The 26566-nt window shown below is 41.7% G+C and overlaps 7 protein-coding genes across 7 annotated transcripts; 5 read left to right on the forward strand and 2 right to left on the reverse strand.

The window, feature by feature from the left end:
- The first annotated feature begins 259 nt into the window (after positions 1 to 259).
- Positions 260 to 2963, forward strand: BCR41DRAFT_348626 (hypothetical protein). Its single transcript, XM_022023328.1, has 7 exons — positions 260 to 776; positions 876 to 1443; positions 1533 to 1720; positions 1841 to 1962; positions 2046 to 2205; positions 2315 to 2641; positions 2755 to 2963. The coding sequence occupies exons 1-6, from the start codon at positions 294 to 296 to the stop codon at positions 2486 to 2488; spliced, it is 1695 nt and encodes a 564-aa protein (XP_021883836.1). The 5' UTR covers positions 260 to 293; the 3' UTR covers positions 2489 to 2641; positions 2755 to 2963.
- A 3379-nt stretch (positions 2964 to 6342) lies between these two features.
- On the forward strand, positions 6343 to 8509 carry BCR41DRAFT_368677 (P-loop containing nucleoside triphosphate hydrolase protein; the record flags this gene model as incomplete). The annotated part of the gene is made up of 2 exons (XM_022026397.1): positions 6343 to 7184; positions 7300 to 8509. The coding sequence occupies 2 exons, from the start codon at positions 6343 to 6345 to the stop codon at positions 8507 to 8509; spliced, it is 2052 nt and encodes a 683-aa protein (XP_021883837.1).
- Positions 8510 to 9035: 526 nt separating this feature from the next.
- BCR41DRAFT_384679 (V-type ATPase, V0 complex, 116kDa subunit family) lies at positions 9036 to 12606 on the forward strand. The gene is made up of 6 exons (XM_022027600.1): positions 9036 to 9352; positions 9466 to 9544; positions 9743 to 9978; positions 10127 to 11023; positions 11135 to 11701; positions 11830 to 12606. The coding sequence occupies exons 1-6, from the start codon at positions 9230 to 9232 to the stop codon at positions 12424 to 12426; spliced, it is 2499 nt and encodes an 832-aa protein (XP_021883838.1). The 5' UTR covers positions 9036 to 9229; the 3' UTR covers positions 12427 to 12606.
- Positions 12607 to 17473: 4867 nt separating this feature from the next.
- BCR41DRAFT_380265 (general substrate transporter) lies at positions 17474 to 19415 on the forward strand. Its single transcript, XM_022027254.1, has 2 exons — positions 17474 to 17673; positions 17794 to 19415. Exons 1-2 carry the CDS (start codon positions 17609 to 17611, stop codon positions 19277 to 19279), a joined length of 1551 nt encoding a protein of 516 aa, XP_021883839.1. The 5' UTR covers positions 17474 to 17608; the 3' UTR covers positions 19280 to 19415.
- A 645-nt stretch (positions 19416 to 20060) lies between these two features.
- On the reverse strand, positions 20061 to 22061 carry BCR41DRAFT_368680 (hypothetical protein; the record flags this gene model as incomplete). The annotated part of the gene is made up of 2 exons (XM_022026398.1): positions 20061 to 21413; positions 22008 to 22061. 2 exons carry the CDS (start codon positions 22059 to 22061, stop codon positions 20061 to 20063), a joined length of 1407 nt encoding a protein of 468 aa, XP_021883840.1.
- A 494-nt stretch (positions 22062 to 22555) lies between these two features.
- On the reverse strand, positions 22556 to 23344 carry BCR41DRAFT_234971 (phosphotyrosine protein phosphatase I superfamily). The gene is made up of 2 exons (XM_022020099.1): positions 23246 to 23344; positions 22556 to 23004 (listed from the first exon to the last, which is right to left on the reverse strand). The coding sequence occupies exon 2, from the start codon at positions 22966 to 22968 to the stop codon at positions 22573 to 22575; it is 396 nt and encodes a 131-aa protein (XP_021883841.1). The 5' UTR covers positions 22969 to 23004; positions 23246 to 23344; the 3' UTR covers positions 22556 to 22572.
- Positions 23345 to 23866: 522 nt separating this feature from the next.
- Positions 23867 to 26150, forward strand: BCR41DRAFT_384682 (arsenical pump membrane protein-domain-containing protein). Its single transcript, XM_022027601.1, has 3 exons — positions 23867 to 24426; positions 24532 to 24784; positions 24893 to 26150. The coding sequence occupies exons 1-3, from the start codon at positions 24028 to 24030 to the stop codon at positions 26131 to 26133; spliced, it is 1893 nt and encodes a 630-aa protein (XP_021883842.1). The 5' UTR covers positions 23867 to 24027; the 3' UTR covers positions 26134 to 26150.
- The last annotated feature ends 416 nt before the right edge of the window (positions 26151 to 26566 follow it).

Here is a 26566-nt window from a genome sequence, read left to right on the forward strand (position 1 = left end):
GACCTAACAGATGGTCTCTTACAGCTCTCGAATGCGATACGTAGACACGACATTGATTGTTCTGTAAATTTAAGTCTTGCACATATTACGTCAGCCCAAAATTTAGGGTGGTGAACATGCCAAGGACCTTGATATGCGAGGTCAAGGGTGTCAATAAAACGCGTATTGCCACGACAGACGCTTCGTGTACATGCTATATTTTGAACTTTAATTATTAGGCTCTCAACTTTAGTTTTCATGAAAAAATCCTTTGAAATTGAAATGCACTCTGATCAAGTCCATTCACAACCACCATGTTTGCATCATCCGGCCTATTTTCCTCAATTCCTTGTCCATTCATGCCCTCATGCCCACGCAAGGCATATTGCATTTATTCTCATAATCCGCTTCCGCACGAAATATACTCAGTCCCAACTTCTTCAACGGTGACATCACCTTCAACGCCTATAAAGACTAATACCAAACGCAAACTGGACGATGCAGAAAATGCAAGCATTTTAAAGAAAGATAAACCGACAACGACTACCAGCAGCTCTCGAGAAACCCCACCTCAAAAGCAGAGCGGTATTTCATCGGCCTCCACCACATATCAGACACCTGTATCTGCTATGGAAGCAGCAAAAAGACGACGACAAGCAATGGAGTCTGTCACACCGGCTTCAACCTCCTCCACCTCGGGAATAACCGCGACAAATGCGAAAAATACAAGCAACGCTGCACTTCTTGCTAGACCACAGGCGGCTCTGAAGAAAGCATCGATGCCCTCAGTTGCTAAGGTATACATGCATGCGGCGATATAGAGCTTCCAAATTTTGATATCATAAACTTATGGATCTCACTAAAGATGGAGGAGATATTTATACTTTTTACAATAGGCATCTGGGACAGGGCCAGAGTTATCAGGGCCACCAGTCCTAAAAATTGATCTTCGTGCGCATAGCAAACCACAGTTTCGGCAGGCGGTGGCAATGCAGTTTTACAATGAATTTTTACGCATATATGGCCCGTTATCCGAGAAAGGTTCAAACCTTGCTACGGCTCATGCTATTGAACAAGAAAAATTGGTACATTCTAAAACAAACCAAGGCACCTATCGCAGTTTAGCTGCCACGACCCTGCAGCGGTTGAAAAAAAGACCAATTGCTACGAGCCAAACCGATACTGGGATTGATGGGGTTTGGATTGATCCAAGTTTGCAGTCAAAAGAAGATTCAAAACAGAACGAAATATGGAAAAGAGCTCCCGAATACATCCATCCTTTGGCGGATTTAGAGGCTAACGGCTACCCAACATCAATTCCTAGAGGTACACCACCACCACTAGATATTCTCCAGATCTGTGAGCGATGCCAAAAACAATTTGAGAGGACTGCTTCGCTAACTGCAGAAGACAAATTGGCATGCCGTTTTCATGGCCGACGGCTAAGAACCAAGACTCAGAATGGTAAAACATAGAAATAGAGCGATACTAGCCAAGCTATGATTATTATAGTAAGTCTGTGATAATCATTAATTTTGTCCGATAATGTATAGGCGATAAAATCAAGTATTTTCCTTGCTGTGATGCACCTCAAGGCAGTACAGGGTGTCAGGAAGGGCCACATGTATTCAAGGAAGACGACTTTTTGTGTTTGCATGGCCGAGTCCCTTTCGTTGAAACACCTTTGAGAAGCAAGTCAAATCTGCAGCCACATGCTGTTATTGCTATGGATTGCGAAATGGTAAAGCAATGCTTTTGCTTTTGCTAGGTCATGCATCTAACTTTGTGCAATGTAAATGAGGTTTATCAATCCGAAGAGAGCCTGCCGACATTTTTTGATTTCTTGGGTACTTTAACATAGTGCTATACCACAGGGGGATTTGAACTAGTCAGGATTTCTGTTGTTGATAAGACAGGAAAGCCCATTATGGATGAGCTGGTGAGGCCAAAGAATGCTGTCTTAGATCTTAACTCGCGCTTCAGGTAAAGGTTTGATATTGTCACATATCAAATACTTTTAAGTTATTCTTCAAACTCACAGAATTACCCATATGAACTGTAATTAGTGGTATCAAGTCATTGGATAATGCTAAACTCAGTCTAGAGCAGGCCAGGGACCGCCTTTTCGAGCTCATCAATAGAGAAACAATCATCATTGGTCAGAGTCTGGAGAACGACTTCAAAGTCCTTCGTCTAATACACAATCGAGTCATCGATACAGCAATAGTATGGAAACCTACCATGTCCAGTGAATCACTGATGGAATACTAGCCGTTACCACAACAATCAGTCATTTAACTTCTATATGCCTATATTTATGTATTTTTGTGCATAGCTTTATCCGCATCCACAGCGGCTCCAAAACATCCGATACTCACTCCAGGTATTGGCAAAGCAGCACCTTCAAGTACTTATCCAAGACTCTGAACAGGGACATGATTCATTCGAGGACGCCAAAACTTGTCTTGATCTTGTTCGCCTAAAACTTCAAAAGGATGAGAGCAAATAAATTGCCATGTTCGCGCTAAGTTGTCGGCGCTCTCTTGAGTCCATTGTCTTGGTCTAATGGACCGAGTTTAAAATGGCCCTTTCCAACAACTTTTGGTCTCACCGAGTTGCTGTTGTAAGACAAAAAACAAAAACAAAAACAAAACAAAAAAAGGTAAGCAACTGAGTCGATAACCAAGACAAACTGGTAAAGGGTACTTCAGCTCTGATAGGCTTCATCCGACAGTGAGACTGATTCTTCCATTTAACTTCATCTCGACATTGTAGACCTAACACTTTACTGCCTCGACCGCAATGTTACACAGGCAGTCAGCCCAACTGAGTAGGAGTATATATGATGGAACTCATTGGCTAAACACTCTATGAATATAAACCGTTTTTGTTTATTATACCTCAAAAGCTGATCTGCCCGCGCCTGGAAGGCGTTCGGCTATCGACGACCAAAATCGTAAATCAGCCCCCTAAATAAATAATGCTTTAAAAAATGCCTCACACAAGAGTATCAATACGCCAGCGCCCAATCAATATTCGCGAACAGCATGTCCTTAATACAGTCTGAGTGGATGCGGCTCAGAAGGAGGAATCAAACATTGATTCATAAAGAACAAATGCTCTCCAAATACTGTTGAAACTATTTTGAAACGCCCATTTTCCAACTATGGGATGAAGACAACTGCCAGTTACGATCATTGAAAAGTCTTTACATTTTTCTGACATAAAAGGGCTTTTGTATGATCTAAGCCTACATTATTTTACATTGCTTCGTAAGACGATGTGGTTACGAGCATCGGGGCCAGGGTGAACTATCACTCCTAGTGAGGATGAGGACCAAGGGAGTCACTGAGGAGACAGTGTGGTTGCATGAAAAGAGAGGGAACAAGGAAAAACAAAAGAGAGACCAGTTGAAGAGGCAGATTTAGTAAGGAGACATGTACGGGGAAGATGAACGTGTTTACATATTAATACGATAAAAATAACTGCTCAAGTGTACGCAAATTCAAATAACACATTCTGCTTGAGAAACCACTATCCCACACTTTCGTAACCTCGAAAAGATAATCCCTGATGCATAAAACTCTAAAAATGGGATGTATGCGGAGAGTTACTTGGGTCAGGGGGCTCCTCCAACAACAGACAGTTAACACAGAGTGCTAGTAGCAGTTGAGGCGGCAGTGATGATGCAGGGGATCATCTATCCGACATAGGTCGAATGAACTTACTCCTGAGACCTTGGTCATCTTGGTGTCCAAAGCATTTTACTTCGCGCAAGTTGGGCTCTTCCAATTCCTAACAATTCCTGCTGTTTATGCTCTCAGGAGGACCGATACCTTTGGTACTTGTCATGGCACCTGCTCGGGGCATGCTTATTATATTGCTAAAAAAAAAAAAAAAAAAAAAAAAAAAAAAAGTGTGTGATAAATAGTTGCAGATGGTTGCATTAAGTCTTCTTGGCTATTGAGAAGCCCGGTGCACAATGGTGAGGGCAGGTAGAGCCTGTATATGACTGCGGCTTTGCATGAGTTTGGAATCAACTCATCATGTACTTTGCTTGCTGATCATCAGCAATCTCCATTCACAAACAAGGTAAACAATCCCTTCTTGTCTCCTCTCTAACTGCCTTGTGAATAAGAGCATCTTTCATAATCTATCGAAGCTCACTTTCACAAACTCTTTACAGCGTACTCAACCTCTAAAAATGGCAGCTTTAATCAAAAGAGAATACAATAAGTGCCCTGATACGCCTGGTACCAAAATGGTTCATGTCTTCATGGAAGCCAACAACAATATTTTTGAAGAACGCCATGTTTATGTTGGTTGGCGCAATTCGCCTAGTTTGCAGCAACAAATACATTTGACTGGGCTTGGGAACTATGCTTTTTATCCTCAAATGCTTGGACGTATGAATCCGGCTATTGCGGATCGTCGAGTACCTTACAGCTTGGTAAATTCGATTATGATACGCGTAATCAGATTGCAAGGTTGGCGAGCGATATGACAAACTCGTTTTCTCTGACTGGAGAAGACGGCAACTGTCAGGCTTGGCTACAGCGCCTACTTAGACTTATGTCCGTCCGAGAATGGTATTATTCCTTCTAATATCAACGATGTGTATGCGAAATTCATCAAGACAGACAATACAGAGCTGATTATTGCAGAGCAACAAAAAATTGATGCTGTGTTCGACCCAACCGGTACTCGGCTATTAAATGTTGATAGAACACTTTTCTATCACGACTTGTGAAGAGATCCCAAGTCAATTGGGATTCAGAATTTTGGGTTTCTGAGAATCCAACCACAAAATATATTTCTTTGTCAAAAAAAAAAAAAAAAAAAAAAAAAAAAGTCAAAGTATAAGAAAGACGTATTGAAAGAAAGGTACAATCTGAAAACCGCTACATTGCCTTTGAACGGAAGTTCGCCAATATACAAAAGGCAGCTCATCACGTACCTCTGCCAAAAACCTTCAGATACAACAACATCAAGCAGTAATATTTGATAAACGAAGAATCGACCGCTAGCCTCAAAGTCCCTTTCAAGTCTTTTTGGGATAAAATAGCAACAGTGACGAAATGGGCATAATCCAGAGGCGTCAAGAGGAAGATAGGACTGGTAGAAGAGAAGGCGAAGATGAAGGTACTGTGTTGGGACAGGCGCAAGATATGATGGCAGACTAATTAGACTTGCAATGCACTATTGATAATGAGGCATGACAAGTAAAGATCAGGGGCACTCAGGGATTGAGATGGCGGAAATATTAGGAGAAGGACTGGTAGAGGTGATAGCGATGCTTTCACTGCTGTGTCAATGATACTGAGACTGGGTACACATATTCGCGCTTCATCGCCCTACATCACATGTATCTGCGCTATAGCCGATGCCACTCACACGATTTGCAAACCTGCTCGGCTTACTCAGGAGAACCATGATCCATTAAAGTTAGAGCAAAATGAAATCGCGCTTTAGTTGAGTTGTGAAAGTTTGCAGGGAAAATTTTAAATTTCAGGGGCAAATAGTAAGATTTACTTCGCCAGACTTTTTTCACAATAACGCGTCTGACGCGTAATTTTCTTTTGTTTCAACTTCCCTTTAGAATATGCGATCGAATTGCTGTGTTGAACTACCTCCCTAGACGAAACCGGGTTGATGGCGAAGCACATTTTGATTTTTTTTTTTTTAGAAAAAAATATGACGGAGACAAAATACATGATAAGTCTTTATGCCCAATAATAACTTGCTTCAATTCACTGTTTTCTAAGCATGCTATCAAGCCTTTTCCGCGTATTTTGTATGCAGGAATATCTTCGTCTTGGCATTTGGATACGCCATACCATTTCTATGACTCCTAGGCCCCCCTAATCATGACATTTGGGTAAGTTTGAGCACATGCTGAACATATTGAACCGAGGCTATCGCCCGTCAGACTGTAGCTTAACACCTCGAAATTAGTATAAATAGGACCATCCCGATTCAGCTACCAACCTGCAACGCATCCTCTCTTCCACACTTGCAAGCACACTAATCCCCTCGCTCTCTAACAAACCCCCTCCCTTCATAAATCGAAAGAAAAAAAAAAAAGAATCAATCCACACTATCACAATTCAGAAATCCAAGTCAGGTAATTCTTCTTTACTTTGCATTTTTCTCCTTCTTTTTTTTTTATGCCTGAGCTGGGAGATTGACACTCTCTTTCTATCTCAATTAGCTACAAGCTGTATGAGCCGATTCAGCTTTAAGGTTTCGGTCCAAAGCGAGCATCTTCAAGGCACTAGTTCCAATACAGCATCGTCGCTCTCCTCTAACTTGAGGTCCTCATCCATATCATCGTCAGCCCTTGCACAATACCGACAAACCACTATGTTTGAGAATTCGGAATACCAAGAACTTATTGACAAGATTAATAGGGTTCGCAGCTATGGCCTGAACACAATTTTAACCATACCACAGATTGCCATCGTTGGCGACCAGTCCAGCGGCAAATCTAGTGTCCTGGAGGCTATTACGAGACTGGCATTCCCTCGCAATATGGAAACCTGCACACGCTTCGCGACACAAGTGAGCATGCGTATGGGCGAGCGTAATGAGATATCAGCACGTATCGAGGGTGAACCTGAGTTCAACGAACGTTATGCTCATGGCTCGTCATGGGATATCCAGCCGATTATCAGCGATGCCAACAATATCCTGTGTCCCGTAGGTTCAGGCAAAGACATCAGTGAAAGAGTGCTAGAGATTACCATCTCAGGACCCGAGATATCTCCGCTAACGATCATTGATCTCCCCGGATATATCAACACTGTTATTGATGGGCAAGACAAAAGTATGGTATCAACAATCCGTGCAATAAACACAAGATACATTCAAGACAACCGAACAATCATACTGGCTGTAGTCCCTGCCGATAATGATCTGAACAATATGTTTGTATTGGACCAAGCCGAGCGTTATGACCCAAGCAAGGAAAGGACCATCCCGATTGTGACCAAGCCGGACAGAGTCGAGGCAGATCGACTTCCGAACCTTATCCAGACATTGCTGAACAAGAGGAAGTTCATGAGCCATGGCTATCTCGTGATGAGGAACTCGAGCAACAGCGACATCGGCAGGTCGTGGGATGAAGCTAGAAAGAGTGAAGAAGATTTTTTCAGATCACATCCTCTATGGGACCAAATAGAGAGCTCGCGCAAGGGACGAGTTAGGTAAGATGAAGTTTGCTGTATTACTACAAGCTATTTAACCGTTCACTTCATGAGTGGGAGAGACCAAGTCACTGATCAATCTTGAACCTGTTTGCTCTTCATTTATTCCTCAAAGTGTCAAGACTTTCCTAGGCAATGTGCTTTACAACCATATCTTGAAAGAGCTACCATCCCTGAAGGAGGACATCCAGAGGCTAATTAATGAACGTGAAAGAGAGCTCTCTAACATGGGTCCTGAGCTGACATCTACAGAGGCGGCGAAGACTCAGTACCTTGCATCCATTCAAGAGCTCCAAAAATTGCTGACTGATTATTTGGCAGGCAACCATTCACTCGATTATATAAACAGTCATATGTCAAACCCCACACAAGCTGCTTCGAGCCCCCCACAGCTTACTTCGAGCTCCTCACAACATTCGTCGAGCTCTACACAGCAAAATATCATCACTTACACAATCCATTCGAGACAGCGCGACAGTGGCGTCTTTGGAGCGGAGGATGATTTGCTGCCGCTCTCGCCTTCTAAAAACAAGCCATTCTTGCGATCAACGCTTCACAACTTATACGAGCGCTTCGGCCAAGCCATGCATCGCGACAAATATAACAGCTCTAAAGACAAGATCAGAGACCTCCTCGTTCGTTACAGAGGAAACGAATTGCCCGGATTTGTCACTTTCACTACTTTCATGCAGATCTACATGGAAACGACTCTTGTTCACTGGCGAAATGTAACTAAGGAGCATATCAGTAACATGCATGCACACTTATACGAAGCTGTCGCCGCCTTTATCAGTTTTTCTGCCGACCCACTCCTCAAAGACCTGCTTCTGATAGAATTTGAGAAGTTCTACAGCCTGCAGACCAAGAATATCGCAGACACCATCGAAGACATTTTTACTGATGAATCTATACCATTTGCAATGAACAGGTTCTACTATGAGAGTGTCCTCCAAGGCAAAAAGGCAAAGCTAGAACAACATATTCAAGAATACGCAAAGTCCACAAACCCTAAAGAGAAAAACGATGCTAGAAATACAACTATCGATTATAATGGACAATTGGCAGGAGACATTGCGGTCGAAGAGCTACATGATCAACTACAAGCTTATTGCGAGGTGGCACGCAAACGCATCGTGGACGTAGTGCTCCTGCAGACTATTGAGCGCTTTATGGTCAAGCACATTAACGTTTACTTCAAAATGTTGATAACAATTGACGAGACGCATATTATGAGCCGACTTCTCGACTCGCCAGCGAAGCTCACACGTCGTCAAGAGTTACAAGACAAGGTGGCCGTATTGCGCAGGAGCCTTGTTGAACTCTAGTCTACAGGCCCATGCAATGCAGAAAACAACAAACCAAGCAAATTATACAAATCATATAACAATCGAAAACATTTGAAATAGGTACCTATTCAATATTTAACTGGTAGTAAAGTAAAAAAAAAAAAAAAAAAAAAAAAAAGAAATAAATTCTTGTTCGTAAAAAATACACATTCATATACACTTGGCTTTTGTCGATATCTTGAACAGCAAGGGTAGTCCGGGCGGGGAGCCAACACCCAGATTTTAGGGTTCAAGACTAAGATAGAGACGCAGACACAAATTCCTTCATTCAACCACGATATAAAAATGGTATTAGCAAACAATAAGCATTTTGGTGCCAAATTTTCACTGTCTCAGATCCCAGACCCTTCTCATGTTGGAGACGTCACGTTAGTTTAAAGGTTATGCTTATTTCCTATAAACCAATCAAAACCTAGGTGCGATGATGTAGTCTAAAAGCGCTATTTCCATATTAACAGCCTGGTCATGCTGCATCCCCCCTAATTTTTTCCCTACTTGGCATTGTAGATCATTAACCGTTTCTAGTATCCATTCCACCTTTACACTTGCTCATTCGTTCCGCCTTACTTCTTTAACACCATCTGATAAAGCAGGTTTACCGAGGGCAGCACTTTAACAGAAAGCTTTCACCTGGTGCCTGACTAAGAATATTTTCCTTCTCTTTTACAAACACTTGAACTTGGGATTCGATTGCTCACCATGACTGAATCCACCTTCTTCCGTTCGGAGGAAATGTCGCTGATTCAGTTGTACATTCCAGCTGAAGTCGCACAGCCTGCTGTCTCTGAACTTGGAGAGTTGGGTCTTGTGCAATTCCGTGATGTAATTATCTGAAATTCATTACGAATTCATTCAAAACCGTGGAGCTGATGTACAAAAAAAAGTACCTAACGCACATGTAAATGTACATTCTTCTTTAATTGTTATAATTACAGCTCAATCCCGATGTTAATGCTTTTCAGCGTGCCTTTGTTACAGAGATTAGACGTTTCGATGAGATGGAGAGACAACTTCGTAAGTATATTTCGCATGCATGTCCAACTCGCTTGGCGTCACTACCAGAATCATACTCAGGCACAATAAGATAAAAAAAAATTCAATCACGCGGCGTGTGGACAAGGAGAGGGAAATTGGCCATGTGCAAAAAACAAACACAGCGTGTACATACCATTAACAAGGAATCTAATTCTCGTTTTATTCGACTGCAAATAGGTTTCTTTACCTCACAGATCGAGAAGGCAGAGATTCCTATCCGCCACTCGCACTCAACCCCATATTTGACGCGTGCCCGTTCGCGTCAGGAGTTGGATGATCTCGAAGAACGTCTTTCTGAGCATGAGAACCGTCTTCTTCAGATGAACAATTCATACGAAACTATGCAGCGCCGCTTTCTTGAGCTCACGGAACAAAAACACGTTCTTCGTGAGACTCATGATATTTTCGAAGATGTAAGCTTCTAGAGAGCTTTCTCTCGTGTCACCATCTTATTTTTTTTTTTTTTTTTTTTTTTTTTGGTTTTTTTATCTTATGTTTCTTATCTTCGCTTTCTGGCTGATATCGTTCTGATTATGATCATCCCCATTTATATTCTAATAGGCTGCCATACACCAAGAAGATGCTCGCCGTTCCTTTGATGAGCCTAGTGCTCCTCTTCTCGACGACTTGGAAACTGGTGCTGGCCTTCAACTCGGCAATGTCACTGGTGTTATTCCTCGTAGCAAGATGCAGACATTTGAACGCATTCTTTGGAGGTCTCTTCGTGGAAATTTGTACATGAACACCGCAGAGATTGAAGAGCCTGTCATTGATCCCTCAACTGATGTGATTGTGGAGAAGAATGTTTTCATTATCTTTGCACATGGACGTGAGATTCTTGCCAAGATTAGAAAGATTGCAGAGTCCCTCGGTGCCACTCTCTATCCTGTTGATGCATCTCCTGACCGTCGCAGGGAGGCACTTTCGGACGTCATGCGCCATATTGAGGAGTTTAACTCTGTTCTCGCTAATACAACCCAGACCCGTCGTCAGGAGCTGATGCGTATTTCAGAGAATTTGAACGCATGGATGACTATTGTTAAGAAGGAAAAGGCAACCTACCACACCATGAACCACTTCAACTATGACATCAACCGCAAATGTCTGATTGCTGAGGGCTGGTGCCCCACCAACGAGATCAGCACTATCCAGACTGCTCTTCGTGGTGTCACTGAACGCGCAGGATCGACTGCTCCGACCATTTTGAACGAGCTCCGTACTCACAGGGAGCCTCCTACTTACCACAAGACTAACAAGTTCACGGCTGGTTTCCAGGCCATTGTCGATGCTTATGGTATGGCGCGTTATCGCGAGGTCAACCCTGGCTTGTTCACTGTGATTTCTTTCCCTTTCCTCTTTGCTGTCATGTTTGGTGATGTGGGACACGGCATCTTGGTTTTACTCGGTGCTCTCTACCTTGTTATGAATGAGCGTAAGCTTGCTCATGTTGATGGAGAGGTAAGTTTTGCAGGGCAAGGATATCACTTATCTCTGATGTTAATGATACTTTTCAAATATTCAGACACCTCCAACTATATCTAATCAATTTTTTTTTTTTTTTTTTGTTAGATGTTTCAAATGGTCTATGGTGGCCGCTACATCATCCTTCTCATGGGTGCCTTTTCGATTTTCACCGGAATGATGTACAATGATATTTTCTCACGTGCGTTGCCCTGGTTCCAGACTGGGTGGGTCTTCAACGTTCCTGAAGATTATGACGGCAAAACTGTCATCGTCGCTGAACCCAATGGTCACACCTATCCTTTTGGTATCGACTATGCTTGGCACGGAACTGAAAACTATCTTTTGTTCACCAATTCGTACAAGATGAAGATGTCGGTTGTCCTGGGAGTGATCCACATGTCCTTCGGTATCTGCATGGTCTACTACAATGCAAAGTTCTTCCGCAAGCCCATTGATATCATCGGTGGCTTCATTCCTCAACTGCTGTTCATGCAGGTCTTGTTCGGCTACCTTGTTATCATGATTGTTTACAAATGGACTGTAGACTGGTTTGAGCATGATGCAGCTGGTTATCCTGTCCGCAATACGCCACCAAGTTTGCTTAACACTATGATCTATATGTTCTTGAGCCCTGGCTCGGTTAACGAGAATGATAAACTCTACCCCGGACAAGTAAGTTGATTCAAGATGGCTATTATTTGATAGTAATACGACAACTTTTTTTTTTTCTTATGTTCTGCAAAAAGCTAACCCTTCAACTTTTTCTGCTATTTATTTATTCTTCTTTCATTGCCTCATAGGGTTTCATTCAAGGGTTGCTTGTTTTCATTGCATTCATTTGCATACCTTGGATGTTATTCTTGAAGCCATATTATCTCAAGCATGAGCACAACAATGCTCGTTCGAAGGGATACCATCAACCCTCTGAGAACCATGTTCGTATCAGTACAGACAGTACGCACTCAGATGATATCGGTGGTGCTGTCGTTGCTGATGATGTGGAGCATGAGGAGGAGTTTGAGTTCTCGGAAGAGTTGATTCATCAGGTGATTCACACGATTGATTTCTGTCTTGGATGCATTTCCAATACAGCATCGTACCTTCGTCTGTGGGCTCTGTCACTTGCTCACGCACAGCTGTCTGAGGTACTTTGGACTATGACCCTAGGCATGGCTTGGAGCTTCACTGGTTTTGTGGGCACATTCTTGACGATCGTCATGTTTTCGGTATGGTTCTCATTGACGATCTTTATCTTGGTGGGTATGGAGGGTCTATCTGCATTCTTGCACGCTCTTCGTCTGCACTGGGTTGAGTTCAACAACAAATTCTACCAGGGTACAGGATATGCCTTTGAACCCTTCTCGTTTGTGGCCGTCCTGTCTCAGAAGGACGCGTAAACGATACTAGAAGGCTCTTGATGACAAATGGAATACGATGAAAGCATTCTGTTTGCAGTTATCTATGCTTTTCTTTGGTCTCCTTTTACACTTACAATTTCAGACAATATTACGAAACAAATAAAGAGTCATTGAAACGATTAACCACATCTATCCCGCTCAATAAAATGCTGAAATTCCTGTTTGACTTAACACTGGTAACAAGGAAGATCCTGTCAGAATGTAATATGATCAACATGGTTGTTCGTAGTGCGCTTGACTTATTCAGTAATGCGGATCAATTTTTGTACCTTTGGCTTTAGGTATATGTCATAGCGAGATGAAGGAAAAAAAAAATAAAAAAGTGTTTGCACAAAACCTTTAAAATTCTTTCATTTCTTCTCTTTGGTAACCTTACCAATGACCCCTTCTCAGCCCCTAAAAGTGATATTGTCTTTCCTATTCTTCAATGGCTAGTTCTGGCTCTAGCCTCGACCATAATTTGAAAGTCTCTTTCTAATAGTAAAACATCTTGAGCACAACAGAAAAAAAAAAAAAAAAAAGATTCATAAGATGAGCTATTGAGGGACGAGCTTCTACGCACCATTTGATTTATCTTGCAACTTTTTTTATTGGCATTTTTCCAAGTTATTACGTCGTAGAGGAGCGACTCACTTTTTTTTCGTCTGTCGTTCATATCGCGGGAGGGACGAAATGACTTCTCTGCCTTGATACTTTCAAAATTACTTTTTTGATTACCACTGTCAATACCCACTACAAAAAACATTCTTCTGTAGTACCCATCATCACTATCACCACCACCGAAAAAAAGGAGCACCATTCTCCTGCGGCGTGTGACAGAAAAGAATCAGAATGTCAGTGAGTATTCGTGCATTGCACAAAAGCCACCCAGGCTGGTGAATAGTCGAGGTAATTATCGCCTAGATTTGTCTACATAACCTTCCTTTATCAAACACACACAAAAAAAAAAAAAGCTAATGGAGGTACAAAAGACAGCATGTGTCTTGCTAGTAAAGGAACGAGGCTGAGACAAACATTTGAGCATCCGTCAAATAATATAACGCTGACTCTAACCCAGGTTATTCAGAACAGTCGCCAGTATGTTCATAGAATACACAAACATCTATGGGTTTTGTAGTGGGATATAATATAAATGTATATATATATATACATGTACGTGTGTAATGCATATGAATGTGTTATCTGTTACATATACATATAATGATAAGACAGCTTTAGGCCAGACGGCGAAAAAGGGACAAAAATCACCCAGTCAAATTGATGCATTGAAAAATGTTTATGTGCGTTCTGACAATAAAATTGTCCATGAACCATGAACTCAAAAAAAAAAAACATTTTCACGGATACATTTTTGTCCCTATTTGTCTTCAGGACCTGAGAAATTCGAAGCTTTGTACGACATGAGGTTGGCTCTCTGGGAAATGACGACTAGTTATCTTGATAACAAAAACAACAAATAAACAAACAAAAACAAACAAAGCAAACAAAAGAGAATCATACGACCATAGTCTATGATCGGAATATTATCAGCATAAGAGTGCTCCAATACAAAAGATTATCCAAGGAGATTTGATTTCGCCTAGACCATGAGAACAGATTATCTTTCCTTCGCGTCCTTTATATGTTATCGGCCTCGTGAATAGATCATAGAAAATTCCACAGCGCTGTGGTCTCTCCTACATATACTGACCCATCTAACTTTTTCCCAATCTTATAGAATTCAGGATACATGTTCATCTCTCCTAGCGAGTTGATTAGTTGAGTTGATTGGCTGCCTAGGTCGCCAATTTAGCCATCTCAATTACCAAGGCAAAATGGTCGCTTCTATCTGGCTGGGTTATCTTTAAAAAGATATTAATTCATGCACATTTCCATGCATTTTTTTTTTTTTTTTTTTTTTTTCAATGATAAAGCTTCTTCGTGGGTGGTTCTTGGATGCGAAGACCAAGCTCCAGACCTTTTCATTTTCGGAGTTTTACTTCCTAGCATGCAGGCCGTTTTGCTTTTAATGAAGCCTGAAAGAATTTTTTTTTTTTTGTGTAATGGGGCTTCAGTACGGTATCACCAAGCTAACCAAGCTTTAGAGCCCAGACACATTATTTTCTCTTCATTCCCTGTAGCCCCATGTCATCATTACATCTCTATATACATTTACACAGTATACACATATACATATACTGCACTACACTATCCACGGTTACTCAAGGAACTTTATGCAAGAAGGCACATGTTAACTACAAAAAAAAAAAAAAAATACAGAGATGCTGGGAATAAAATAGTGGAAGAGCTATATAGAGAGGAGAAGACCTTCCATTCGTATTGTATATCACTCATGACATATAAGCAGGACTATGGAGCCTATTCTGGATATCCCGAACACCATGATAATATATATATATATGGGGATTATATTACTTTCTTTTCATTAATATACTTCCATCTTGTTAAGGGATTTAATATCTCGTAGATTTGTTTGGTGAAGAATGAACCCCAAAATTAAGGCTTAACAAACAATCAATCAAGAACAATAGGATTGATTAGATATTAAAAAAAAAAAAAAAAAAAAAAAAAGAGTATCGCGTATCTGCAGTCGAAGTAATGGCATGTAGTGATCGGGTAGCTATAATAGTTGTTTGCTTGATATTCAAGAGTAGAGCCCATCGGACCTGAATTTTTTTGTCGTTGAGAACCTTAATTTGAAGGTCGAAATTTTCTCATTTGGCGACACGAGCCCGGGCCACAGTCATTCAACTATTCATTCATTTACTTTTAATATTGTGGCCCTATCATCATTAAAGTTTTTTTTAGAGGCTGGTTTCAGGGCTATGAGGTAAGTATATTCATAACTCTTTTACTGCCTTATCGTATCCGTGGGTGTTGTTATTGTTATTGTAGCTGTTTACAGTTTTAACTGATAACGATGGTATAAATATAATAAACAAATAAAAAGAGCTTTGTTTTGCTAGAAAGCTAGATAGCTAGATAGCGATAGTTCACCATTGGGACTCTTTTCCTCCCAAGATAAGGAAAAAAAAAAAAAAAAAAAAAACCTCTCTAGTGGTTTGGGACAAATTTTAATAATAGGGATGGTGTATCCGTGGACTGTGTTCATGAATGGCAATGATGTTTTATTTTGGTTTTTTTTTTTTTTTTTTTTTTTTTTTTTGTTGAACTGCCTATTGATAAAAGCCCTTAAAAACCTCAAGTACGAACGGTGTATGCTGATAACGAAAGCTGGTACTTTTATCTAAATGACTAATGATCCTGCTGCTGTGTTGATTGTTTGTTACTGTGATAGGGCCCACCCCTTTTGACAATAGCAATGAGGAAGTTCGTTAGAGCAAACAGATAGTAACAAAGAGATTTTTCCCATTGGGCAAAGTATATATAATTGCAATCAACCTTTGCTTTGTCATTCAGGTTTGTGTTTGTGTTTATGTTTACATGTATATCTAAATGGTTTAAATGGTGTACCGGACAATGTATTCTGACAAGCCCTGCTGTCTAATAGTAAAAGGGAGCAGGCTGAGGATTTTAGAACCTAAAAGTAAAAAAGTAAAGGAATGATTGGGTCCACCTAGTAATAGACGAAGAAGGCAGCTGGTCCTTCTTCCCCACTCTTTCACCCCCCCCTTTTTTTTATTTGTCCATGAATTGTTGTGGCGAAGAAGATAAGAACTGAAGACTAGAGAGAGAGAGAGGAATAGGGTCCCTAGACGCATGGTATCTCTTTTGTACAAGCTCCAGTCTAGTCTCGAAATGGCACCATTAAGAAGCATCAAAGGATGTATCTATCCTTTCCATTATATTCTTTCATTCTTCCCCACACTTTTTGTCTTCTTCCTTTATCTTCTGGTTGGCTGTTGGTTATCGCGTGCACATGCACAGTTTTTTGAGGCCCAATGAGCGTGGTGGAAAAGCCTTTTAGAATGTGACTAAGGTTCTATTTACGAATTAGATAAGGGATATGTCACGCCTTAAATATACCCTTGGCTTTTAGCGATCTAATAACCGGTTCGGTGTGGAGAAAGGCTGAGCTTGATGTTATTCTTTTAGGCTGAAAAAATAATAATAAAGGTTGACCTAGTTTCGATGTGGGGAAAGTAAGTAAGAGATGAATAAGAACATCGGAGTAATAAACTTACATTAGTAGCGAAAAAAAAAAGGGATAAGAGATGATCATTCATCTTTCTTACGCAGCAACTCTTCTCTTTGTTGATACAGATTCTTACATGAAATTACCTACTTGTTGAAAGGTAGACATGTATTCTCATCGCAGCAGTTCTGCCTACACCAATAGAACCTTTTTATTATTATATATTATTATTATTTTCCCTTTGTTTGTTTGCTAACGTTATTGAAAAGATAAGGATAAGAAATGTTACTCAAAAGCCTTTCTACATCATCCTTGGAGGCAAGGAACTGAACCTGTAAGGGCGATTGCAATAGGACGGCAAGTATATGGACTTTGTTGACGCGGAATAGAAGGATGAAAAAGAGCTATTTCCATGGGCTGGCAGAATAGAAGGTCTGTTCTCCACAACGTATCATTGGCAAACACACAAGCAAAAGGGTGCATGCATGTTTTGTACCTCCTCGTAACTATTTTTTTCATGCAACAGCATAACAACATAAACAACGTATATATATAATATAACGAATGTTTATATATAATAATATAATAAATGTCTTGCTTTAGCTTTAGGCTTTTTTTTTTTTTTTTTTTTTTTTTTCATGGGTTTAGCCATTTGTATTGTTTTGAGAAAACCTTAACGGAGGGATCGTTCGTTTCAATTCATTGGCCGACTATTCCATATGAATTTACGATTCAATTCAGTGGGTAAGACTTTTATGCTCAATGCTACAGTTTGAATCAGTCAAAGCCCTGCTTATTGCTGCATGTGCAAAAAGAAAAGAAAAAAAATCCGCTCTTCACTTCTCACCTTCAAGTTATTTCCTCCTGTATAAAAGGAGGAATCTCTTCATCTCTCCTTTTTTTTTTTTTTTTCTTGCTCTTCACTGTTCCTGACAGCCATCTCTTTTCTTCATTACTCCCTCTTGTAAATATATCCTTAGCATCCGCTCCAGTACATACCCTTTTCTTAATTAGTTGTAATCCTTTTTATTTCTTCTTCTTTTTCTTTCTTCAGTACAGTCAACCATGAGCGGACGATACTCTATCTTGAACAATGTCTACTTCTTGGGTGGATTCGCTACCATGGGCGGGTAAGTTTCCACACACGCGCCAAATAATATACACAGAACAAAAGCAGGAATACACAAATGTCTGATACTATTTTTCTTTCGACGTTTTATATATGTATATTTTTCATTCTTTCACCTCAGTATGCTCTTTGGTTTCGACATCTCATCCATGTCTGGAGTAGTCGGTACGGATCGTTACCAAAATTACTTCAACCGCCCATCCTCTTCGCTTCAAGGTGGTATCGTTGCCTCAATGGCGGCAGGATCCTTCTTTGGCGCCTTGATGGCAGGACCCCTTGGTGACAAAATCTCTCGTAAACGTACTATCATGCTTGCAGCAATGATCTGGATCGTGGGATCGATTTTACAATGTGCTGCTGTCAATGTAGCCATGCTTATCGTCGGCCGTATCATCAATGGTGTTGCAGTCGGTTTGGCTTCCATGATCGTCCCTGTCTATCAATCAGAAATTGCTCCCAAAAACATCCGTGGTCGAATTGTCTCACTGCAGCAATGGGCTATCACCTGGGGCATCTTGATTCAATATTTTATTCAATACGGTTGCTCCTTCATTGATTCGGATGCAGCCTTCCGTATCCCTTGGGGTGTCCAGATCGTTCCTGGTATCATTCTTTTGGCTGGTATCTCTATTTTCCCTTACTCTCCTCGTTGGTTGGCTGATAAAGGCCGTTCAGATGAAGCGCTTCAAGTCTTGGCTAATTTACGTGCAAATGGAGACAGGAACGACCCCGCTGTCATGGCAGAGTTCCAGGAGATCGAGGATGCTATCAACTTTGATAAAACCTTGGCTGCTCGTTCCTATTCTGAACTGTTCAAGTACCCTAATGCTCGTCGTGTCTTCCTTGGAATAACTTTGCAATCGTGGTCTCAACTCACAGGCATGAACGTCGCCATGTACTATATTGTCTACATCTTCCAAGGCGCTGGTATCACAGGCCAAAACGCCAACTTGCAGGCCTCCTCCATTCAGTATGTCCTCAACGTCGTCATGACCATTCCAGCAATCCTCTTCATTGATAAGTGGGGCCGTCGTCCTGTTCTCTTGGTCGGCTCCACTTTCATGGCTCTCTGGCTCTTCCTCATCGGTGGACTCATGGGCAAGTACGGTAGTTCTATCAATTTTGAGGGTAATAAGACCACTACCTGGGCCATCTCTGATAACGATGCCGCCTCCAAAGCTGTCATTGCTTGCTCTTATCTCTTCGTCTGTTCCTTCGCCATCTCTTGGGGCCCTGTCTCTTGGACCTACCCGGCTGAGATCTATCCTCTTCGTATCCGCTCCAAGGCCGTATCACTTTCGACAGCTGCTAACTGGGCTTTCAACTTCATTTTGGCATATGCTGTCCCCCCAGCTCTGGAGAATATTCAGTACCGTACTTACTTCATCTTTGCGGCTTTCTGTGTTGCCATGACCATCCATGTCTTCTTCATGTTCCCAGAGACCAAGGGCCGTACTCTTGAAGAGATGGATGAGCTCTTCAACTCGGATATCCCTGCCTGGAAGACCCGTGCCCTCCCTGCCTCCAAGCTTGAACAAGACATCGAAAATATCAAGATGCAACAGGCTGGTGAGAAGGCCCCCAACACTGCCGCTGGACATCAATAGACCCTCTTTTATAAAAAAAAGAAGAGGTCTTTTTTTTCCCTCTCACTCTTGCCTTATTACAATAGCTATGTCTGCATCCTTGAATATCCACTCATAATCAATACCCATTTATGCGTAATAATAACAAAAATAAAATAAAAAAAAGATGCATGCTCTCAAAATACTGATGGGAATTTTTTTTTTTTTTTTTTTTTTTTTTGCCACAATGCATGCGCACGGACGCAAGTAAGCAACAAGCAGCATAGTACATGTAGTAAACTATTTAATCACATCAGGGGATCTTGTCCGTTCAGCCGTCTTGCTTAGTCTATTCTTTACTCTTCGGCCCATCAGTCCAATATCAAAGAACCAACCGAAGTAAGCGATACATGCCCGTACAGCTAGCTTGCACTTCCAGTCCCCAGAGATACATCCTTCCAAGCTGATGGCGGTCAAGGGAATTGAGCTCTGCTTCCATGGTTGCCAAGATGCTATCTTCATGCCTTAGTAGATCAACTGTACTATTTGGGTTTGTATTCCATTCATATATACCATGGGCATGGACACCCAACATAAGCAATGTTTTTCGCTGTTCAATTTTCTGCAACAAATCGGACCGTGCAGTAAAAAACTTTTCAATCGCACCGAGAATGTCATTCGCCCCTTTGATCATTGTATTTAGCTCATCTTTGTGTTCCGGGGGGGGTTTTTTTTTTTTTTTTTTTTTTTTTTTGACATTAAAGAATAGAGCGAGTATGTGAGAATTGTTATTCATTCACTTCATGCCTTCATGTGATGAATGCTAGACAACAAATCCATATTGACATGTACCAATCATCTTGGTCCGGGTAATAGGATGGAAATGTACACTTCTTCCTTGATGCGAGGATTGAGCTGTCTTTAATGGCGAACTCGTAGCAGTACTCGTTGATGGTCGTGCAGATGGCGACCTCGAAGCCGGCACAGGGGCACATGGCCACCCTTGATCGCTTGGGGGTAAATCACAGGTTTTCTTTTGTTGTAAGAAGAGCTTGACATGGGTACCATATTGTAATAAGGTGATTATGTTGTGGGATAAAGCGCGATTCCAGAAACTAATTTGCGATGTGTTATAAAACGAGAGCATCTGCTCAGACTGAGTCGCGTTATTACCAAAAACAGACGCTGGAGTCGAAGTCGAGCAACCACTAATGGAGCCAAATTCTGCTTCGAGACTATTCCCAGCGCTAGACGGAATAGAGCTGGAATTGGGTTCAAGTTCTTGTGGGGGTATATTTGAGGATATTGCTGTGTTAAGATTAGATCCAACTTCAGGAATAGATGGCTCTAATCCCATACTGGGGACTGAGCTAGCTCCAATTCCTTGAACTGATGGCTCATCAGAGGCATTTCCGCAGTTTCTTTTACGCTTTTTCCCTGCAGCAACAGAATCGGGACAAGGGATGGTTGCCGGTGGGGAGCTCCACAACGGTGGGAATTTATCGTGAGCAAAGAAGCTAACTCCCTCAAAGGAAAGGAGAGATTCTCTTTCCAGACTTTCTGTCATGTTGCAGCAGCTTTCGAGCAATGTAGGCAAACCAAAGTCGAATGTCGCCCTAACTGAAAGCTCAAGCTTTTTTGAATAGTTTTGAAGTCGATCATTCATCTCCGTATTGACAGGAGTCCTAGGCTCTCTGGGCAACGAGAAGGGCTGACCTTGTGGGCGAATTGAGCTAGACCTTGACTCATTGGAGGATTCTGGACATGTAGGTGAAGAGTAGCAAGAATTTAGACTCTGTTCTGTCTTGGATAAATCGGATGTAATGGAGAGCCGGGGTTTAAGCCCTGAGGCCCGTAAAGTCGGACGCCTATCGCCTTTTGGATGGTCAATGCTAGGTTCTTCACCTGTTATTGGCGGTGGTGCCTGTGGAGATTGCATTGGTGATTGCGGGTTAGTGTTAACTTCATCCTTGTGCAAGAAAGAAATGAATGGTGATTCGAAAGTAAACCACGAGTGAAAAGGTGTATGGGAACCAAATGAGGCGCCTAGGACAGAGCATGGAGGCGTCGCCGCATCGTGTGCCTCGGATCGACCCAAGGCTCTATCTATGTATTCATCCAAAGGACGTGTCAAAATGTTAGAGATCCAATGTTCTGATCTCCATCTCCAAATAATCTGGAGAAAAAAAAAAGAGTTTAAAATGCTGCCCTGAAAGCATATAGGTTTATAAAGCTGACGCATCTTTGCGGCAATAACTACTTGCGTTGTTCATCCGATTCTCCTTTTTGGCTCATAGCGTTGAAAGCAAATAGGATAGTATGAGTAAGAGAGTAAGCCAGGAGCTGTATGGAGGAGGGGAAGATGAGGAAAATGAGTAAAGGAAGTAGAAAATATAAGAATGAAGGAGAATAACTATACACCACTTGACAAAAAAAAAAGCTTATACACAACAGGTTTGAAAGTAAGAGCGAGAGAAAGCATATAAGTTTCCTCTAGAACTGCCCAGGGGTGACCTGCAGTTGTTTCACGTCAATAAAATCCGATGCTCGCGTGTTCATTCAGTAATTTTGCTCATATTTTAGTGTTCACAAAAAAAGTCTTCGGGTATTCTCACAACCACTTTGTATAAAATAAAGTAACGGCTCCTCTCTATGAATAACCAGCACCTGGATGTATTGTTGAATTGTTTTTATGGGTGATGCCAAATGGATTTGACTCTTTTTATTTTTTTTTATTTTTTAAGTATCATATTTTCATTGACTTTTTTACCTTTTTTTTGCTAATATGATGCAAACGCTTCTCAATGAATAAAGAGACAGCCATGCGAAGGAGCCCAATATCATTTGACAAAAGTAGCTTATGAAATCATCGTGGGCACCGAAAGTCAATTCGCTTAAATAGTATAACGTAGATGAGTGAGCAATAAAAAAGGCTGAAAACCACCCACAGTTTCAATGTAAACATTCAAACATCGTTTCTGGACACAGGAGAGCAGGAGAAATTAATGTGCTATTGTTGCGTCGTAAAGAAGAAGACGCTGGAATACTTCTGTCCATAATCTAAACAAGCATTCTCCCATGTCTTCTTTTTATTCCCCTGGTGTGGCGAATGAAGCTAAAAAGAAAGCCACCGATGACCAAAATTTCCTGCACCACACCGGAAATTGGTTGATGAGGCCAAAAATATCCTTTGCAAAGCCTAAGAGATGAGTCTTTGTAAGCCCATGTTCATGACTATCTTTCGTTCCCTGATTAAACCACCTTTTAAGGTCAGTAGACGATTGATTTATTTAAAAAACGTAAAAAAAAAAATATGAAAGAGTATCACTATGCTCCTAATAATTGTTCTCGGCAATAAACACCTTGATTTTGTTCTCAATTTCGTCCCTGATCTCTCGGGCTTCATTGATGGGTTTGTTTTTAGGGTCCGTGATGCTCCAATCAATAACCTTGACACCAGGGACATAAGGGCATGTTTCACCGCAACCCATCGTGACAATCGTGCTGACTGTTCTGGCGAGCTCCGGCGTCAACTTGACGGGCTTGATATTGGAGAGATCTACACCAACCTCCAACATGATCTCACGAACGACATCGTGCACTTCAGAGGCTGGGTTTGTCCCTGCAGATATACCTTTGACTTCATCTTGGGTCTTGTGTTTATTGAAGAATGCTGCGGCCATCTGTGAACGTCCGGCGTTGTGGACACATGCAAACATGATATCGGCCATTGCTTTCAATCTATTGTTGTGAAAGTTGGGTTGTGGCTGGACGGAGAAAATACACAGATGATTTAGCATACAATCCGTCAATATTTTGAATGAATCAGTTTAAATGGATTACATTGCTGATAGCAAAATTAAGGAGTCAAAGCAGAGATGGTGGGCCAATAAGGAGGCAAATGTGAGTAGAGCTAATGCAAACCAATACAAGCCCTGAATGCAAAAGTTACAACATTGGCCTTGGCATCACAGGAATTTTTTATCCGCAGCAAACTGCAACCTTTACCTGTAAATCTGAAAGCACTTGGGATGGTGAGAGAAAGAGGAAAAAGGTATTGCTGTGGTAACGGAAAGGAGCAAGTGAAAAGGATAACTGATTTTTTATACAGTTTTTGTCTGTTGGTCTCTTTTTTCCTCTTCTTCTTTTTTCCAGTTTCCATGCAATTACATCAATGTTCTCAATCCCCAACAGCTATTACCATCTAACTAAAAGGCGCTCTGATCCACATTTGCTCATGAATCACCTCCATCGAGGTCGTCGTTGCTCCACTTGATCGTATCCCCTGATCCACGTGTAATGGGTTCCGGAAAATAGACGTTCCAAAAGTTGAAAAAGAGAATCAAATGCACAATGGAAGGGGCAGCAGGATGAGTACCTTTCGGGAAGAAATGGCCAACAGAAACAAAACAAAAAAACAAAAAAAAAAAAAAAAGAAAGAGCGGAAAGTTTATATAGAAAAGGGGAAAGAGTACCGCACCGGTTATTGTTTAAGTTTGTGTAGAAACACTAGGAAACACAGCTCTTTCATAAGAGAAAAAGAAGGTTTCACAGCCCAGTCTCATCGGGATTAATCAACATCTATTGAACCCATTGGAAGGCCCCTTTAGTTTTTAACTGAAGACCCCAAAAGTTTACAGGTTTTAATGATCATTATGATGCCTTTTCCCCTTTTTGCTTTTCTTCCTTAACTTCACTCTTCATCCTCTTGCACTTCCTTTACCTCTCTTCCCTCCTCTCACTCCAAACGACTCATTTAAAACACATTGCCGAAAAACAGCGTGCTTGGAATGGATTCAGTGAATACTGATCTCAATGTCCACAGTTGGCTAGTGGTCATTACCTTCATGGTTGTGATTGCGATTGTGATTCGGCCCATTCGCATTCCTCTTCCCATCCCTGCATCTTCTCATTCAACTCAATCTCAATCTCAATCTCAATCTCATCACAATGACTCTTTGACCTCAAAAGATACTGCCGTCAATGAACAAGAGCTCGAAAACACCAAGGCAACTAAAGTGAGATTCCCTTACCGTTTTACGCTTGACATTGCTACAGCACCTGTCATTGGAGTTCTATTCCTTCTCGCTACTCGGTCTATCGGTGGTGAAAGTGTTAGAGATGGCATCGTTGGTGCACCAGAGAGTGGAGTTGAACCATATGCAGTTATGATTCTCTTTTTTTCATTGGTATGTTGATCTAAAATTCCAGTTCTGCCCTTGTAGAAAAATTTTCATGTCCAGCTTTTATGTGCGCACGGACCAATGCTAACCATTTTAAAATTCTTGTCACAGGCCTACATTTGCATTAGCCTTGACATGACTGGTGTTTTTCAATACGCAGCTTTCTGGATCTCTAAGCGAGGCGGTGGGAGCGGACACCGGGTCTTCCTCTCCTTCTTCCTCCTCTCGAGTGTCATGAGTGGACTGACCAGTAATGATGTCGTTGTCCTAACCATGACGCCCTTCTTAGTGTACTACTCCCATGCTGTCGACTTGGTAACACCTGTGGCCTTTCTCATGGCTGAAATCCAGACAGCTAATATAGGTAAGGGGCTGCTTTGCTTAATTCATTTGGGCCTTGGAGAAAGTCAATCCCAAAAAATACTGATGTTAAAATGCTTATTTGTGTTCGTCCATTACCATCTTTTATTAGCTTCAATGGCACTATACATTGGTAACTTGACTAATGTGGTCGCCTGTCAGGCCTATAAGATCTCTTTCCTCGAATACAGTGCTTGGATGCTTCTGCCCTGCTTCGCTGCCATTGCCGCTTGCTACATAATGCTGCGGATCAACTTCCGTCATGAAAAATATATTCCCAAGATCGTTAAGACACCTGATGTCGATCCCAGGTCCTGCTTGGTTGATCCGATTGGAGCCATCTTCGGTTTGTCAGTGCTGGCATGTTCGTTGATCTGTTTAATTGGAACATCCTTTGCCCATGTCTCTGTTTGGATCGTCACTGGCCCTTTCGCACTGCTTACGCTGATTAGGGATATCTGGTACGACTCACAAGGCAAGTTCAAAGGCTTGCAAGCAGTAAGCCTTATATCCCAAGGGGATCAAGTCGTCGCTGATTCTAAAAGCGTTGAGAACCGGATAGAACAAGGGCTGTCCGAAATTGCGGTCCCTCAACATAGTATTGTCCGTCCAGTTGAAGTCCTTGACAAAAATGAGCCCCAGGGCGACAAAGAGAGTATTGAAACCGTGGGGGTCGAAGAACTGGGCATGATGGAGAAGAGGATGTCTGATAAACATAATACCAATCCCATAGAAGGTACGAGCCACGCCGCAGCCGCATCATCTACAGAACCTATGCCACCCGCCGATAACGGATCATCTCACCACCACGGGTGGGTGAAGAGGTTCTCTAGTAGATTCGAGCACAAGTTCCCACTCTTGCACGCGATTGCTATCCGTATGCCTTGGGCCATCCTCCCCTTCACTTTCAGCATGTTCATCATGGTTGAGGGTCTCTCCCATTCTGGATGGATCGCGATCTTTGCTAACTGGGCCACACATCTAGTTCCTAACTACATTGCTGCGACCTACGCTATAGGCTTTATCTCAGTCCTACTTTGTAATATTTTCAATAATGTACCGATGACCATCCTCGTAGCAAGAATCTTGCAGCATCCCAACTTTATCAATTCGCCTTTAGCGACAGAAGAGGTTGTCAAGGGATGTCTGTTTGGGCTGATCGTTGGTAGCAACTTGGGAGCCTGTACGACATTGATAAGTTCCTTGGCGGGATTGATGTGGGACTCAGTGTTGAGGAGTAAGAATAGTGGTGTAGGATTTTGGAACTTTTTCAAGTGGAATATGGGCGTAATGCCCATGGTGATCCTAGTATCCCTTTCTGTGGTCGTCATCGAGCTAGCAGTCATTTATTAGCTTATTAATAACTGTACATGTATATATATACTATAATAGCATTTAAAATATTAATAAACTTATTAGAAATAGTCCTGTAACTACCAAGCTGTTTCCGATATTATCAATTGGTGAAGCTAGACAAAAGGTTCGCTTTTTGAGGCTCTGTAAAGGTCTCTATACAGGATTGACGATGACGATTTTAGGTGTTTGGATTGATGATGGAATATACTAGAACTGCTTGAGGAAATGCAGTGAACAGACGAGAGTACAGTGGAAATAAACCAGAGACTGGAGTGGGGGGATGAACAGGGGAGTCTATCTCAACTATGTTCTACCTGGTCAAAAGGAAGAGAAGGAGAGAGAATAGGGAAATAAGGAGGTCATTATTCCAGAGATCTTAATAGTGGACGCGAAGCGTCTCAGAGGGTTGAACGGCTGTGCACGTGGGAGT

The sequence above is a fragment of the Lobosporangium transversale genome, assembly GCF_002105155.1.
Source record: "Lobosporangium transversale strain NRRL 3116 chromosome Unknown BCR41scaffold_8, whole genome shotgun sequence".
In the NCBI taxonomy this organism is placed as follows: domain Eukaryota; kingdom Fungi; phylum Mortierellomycota; class Mortierellomycetes; order Mortierellales; family Mortierellaceae; genus Lobosporangium; species Lobosporangium transversale.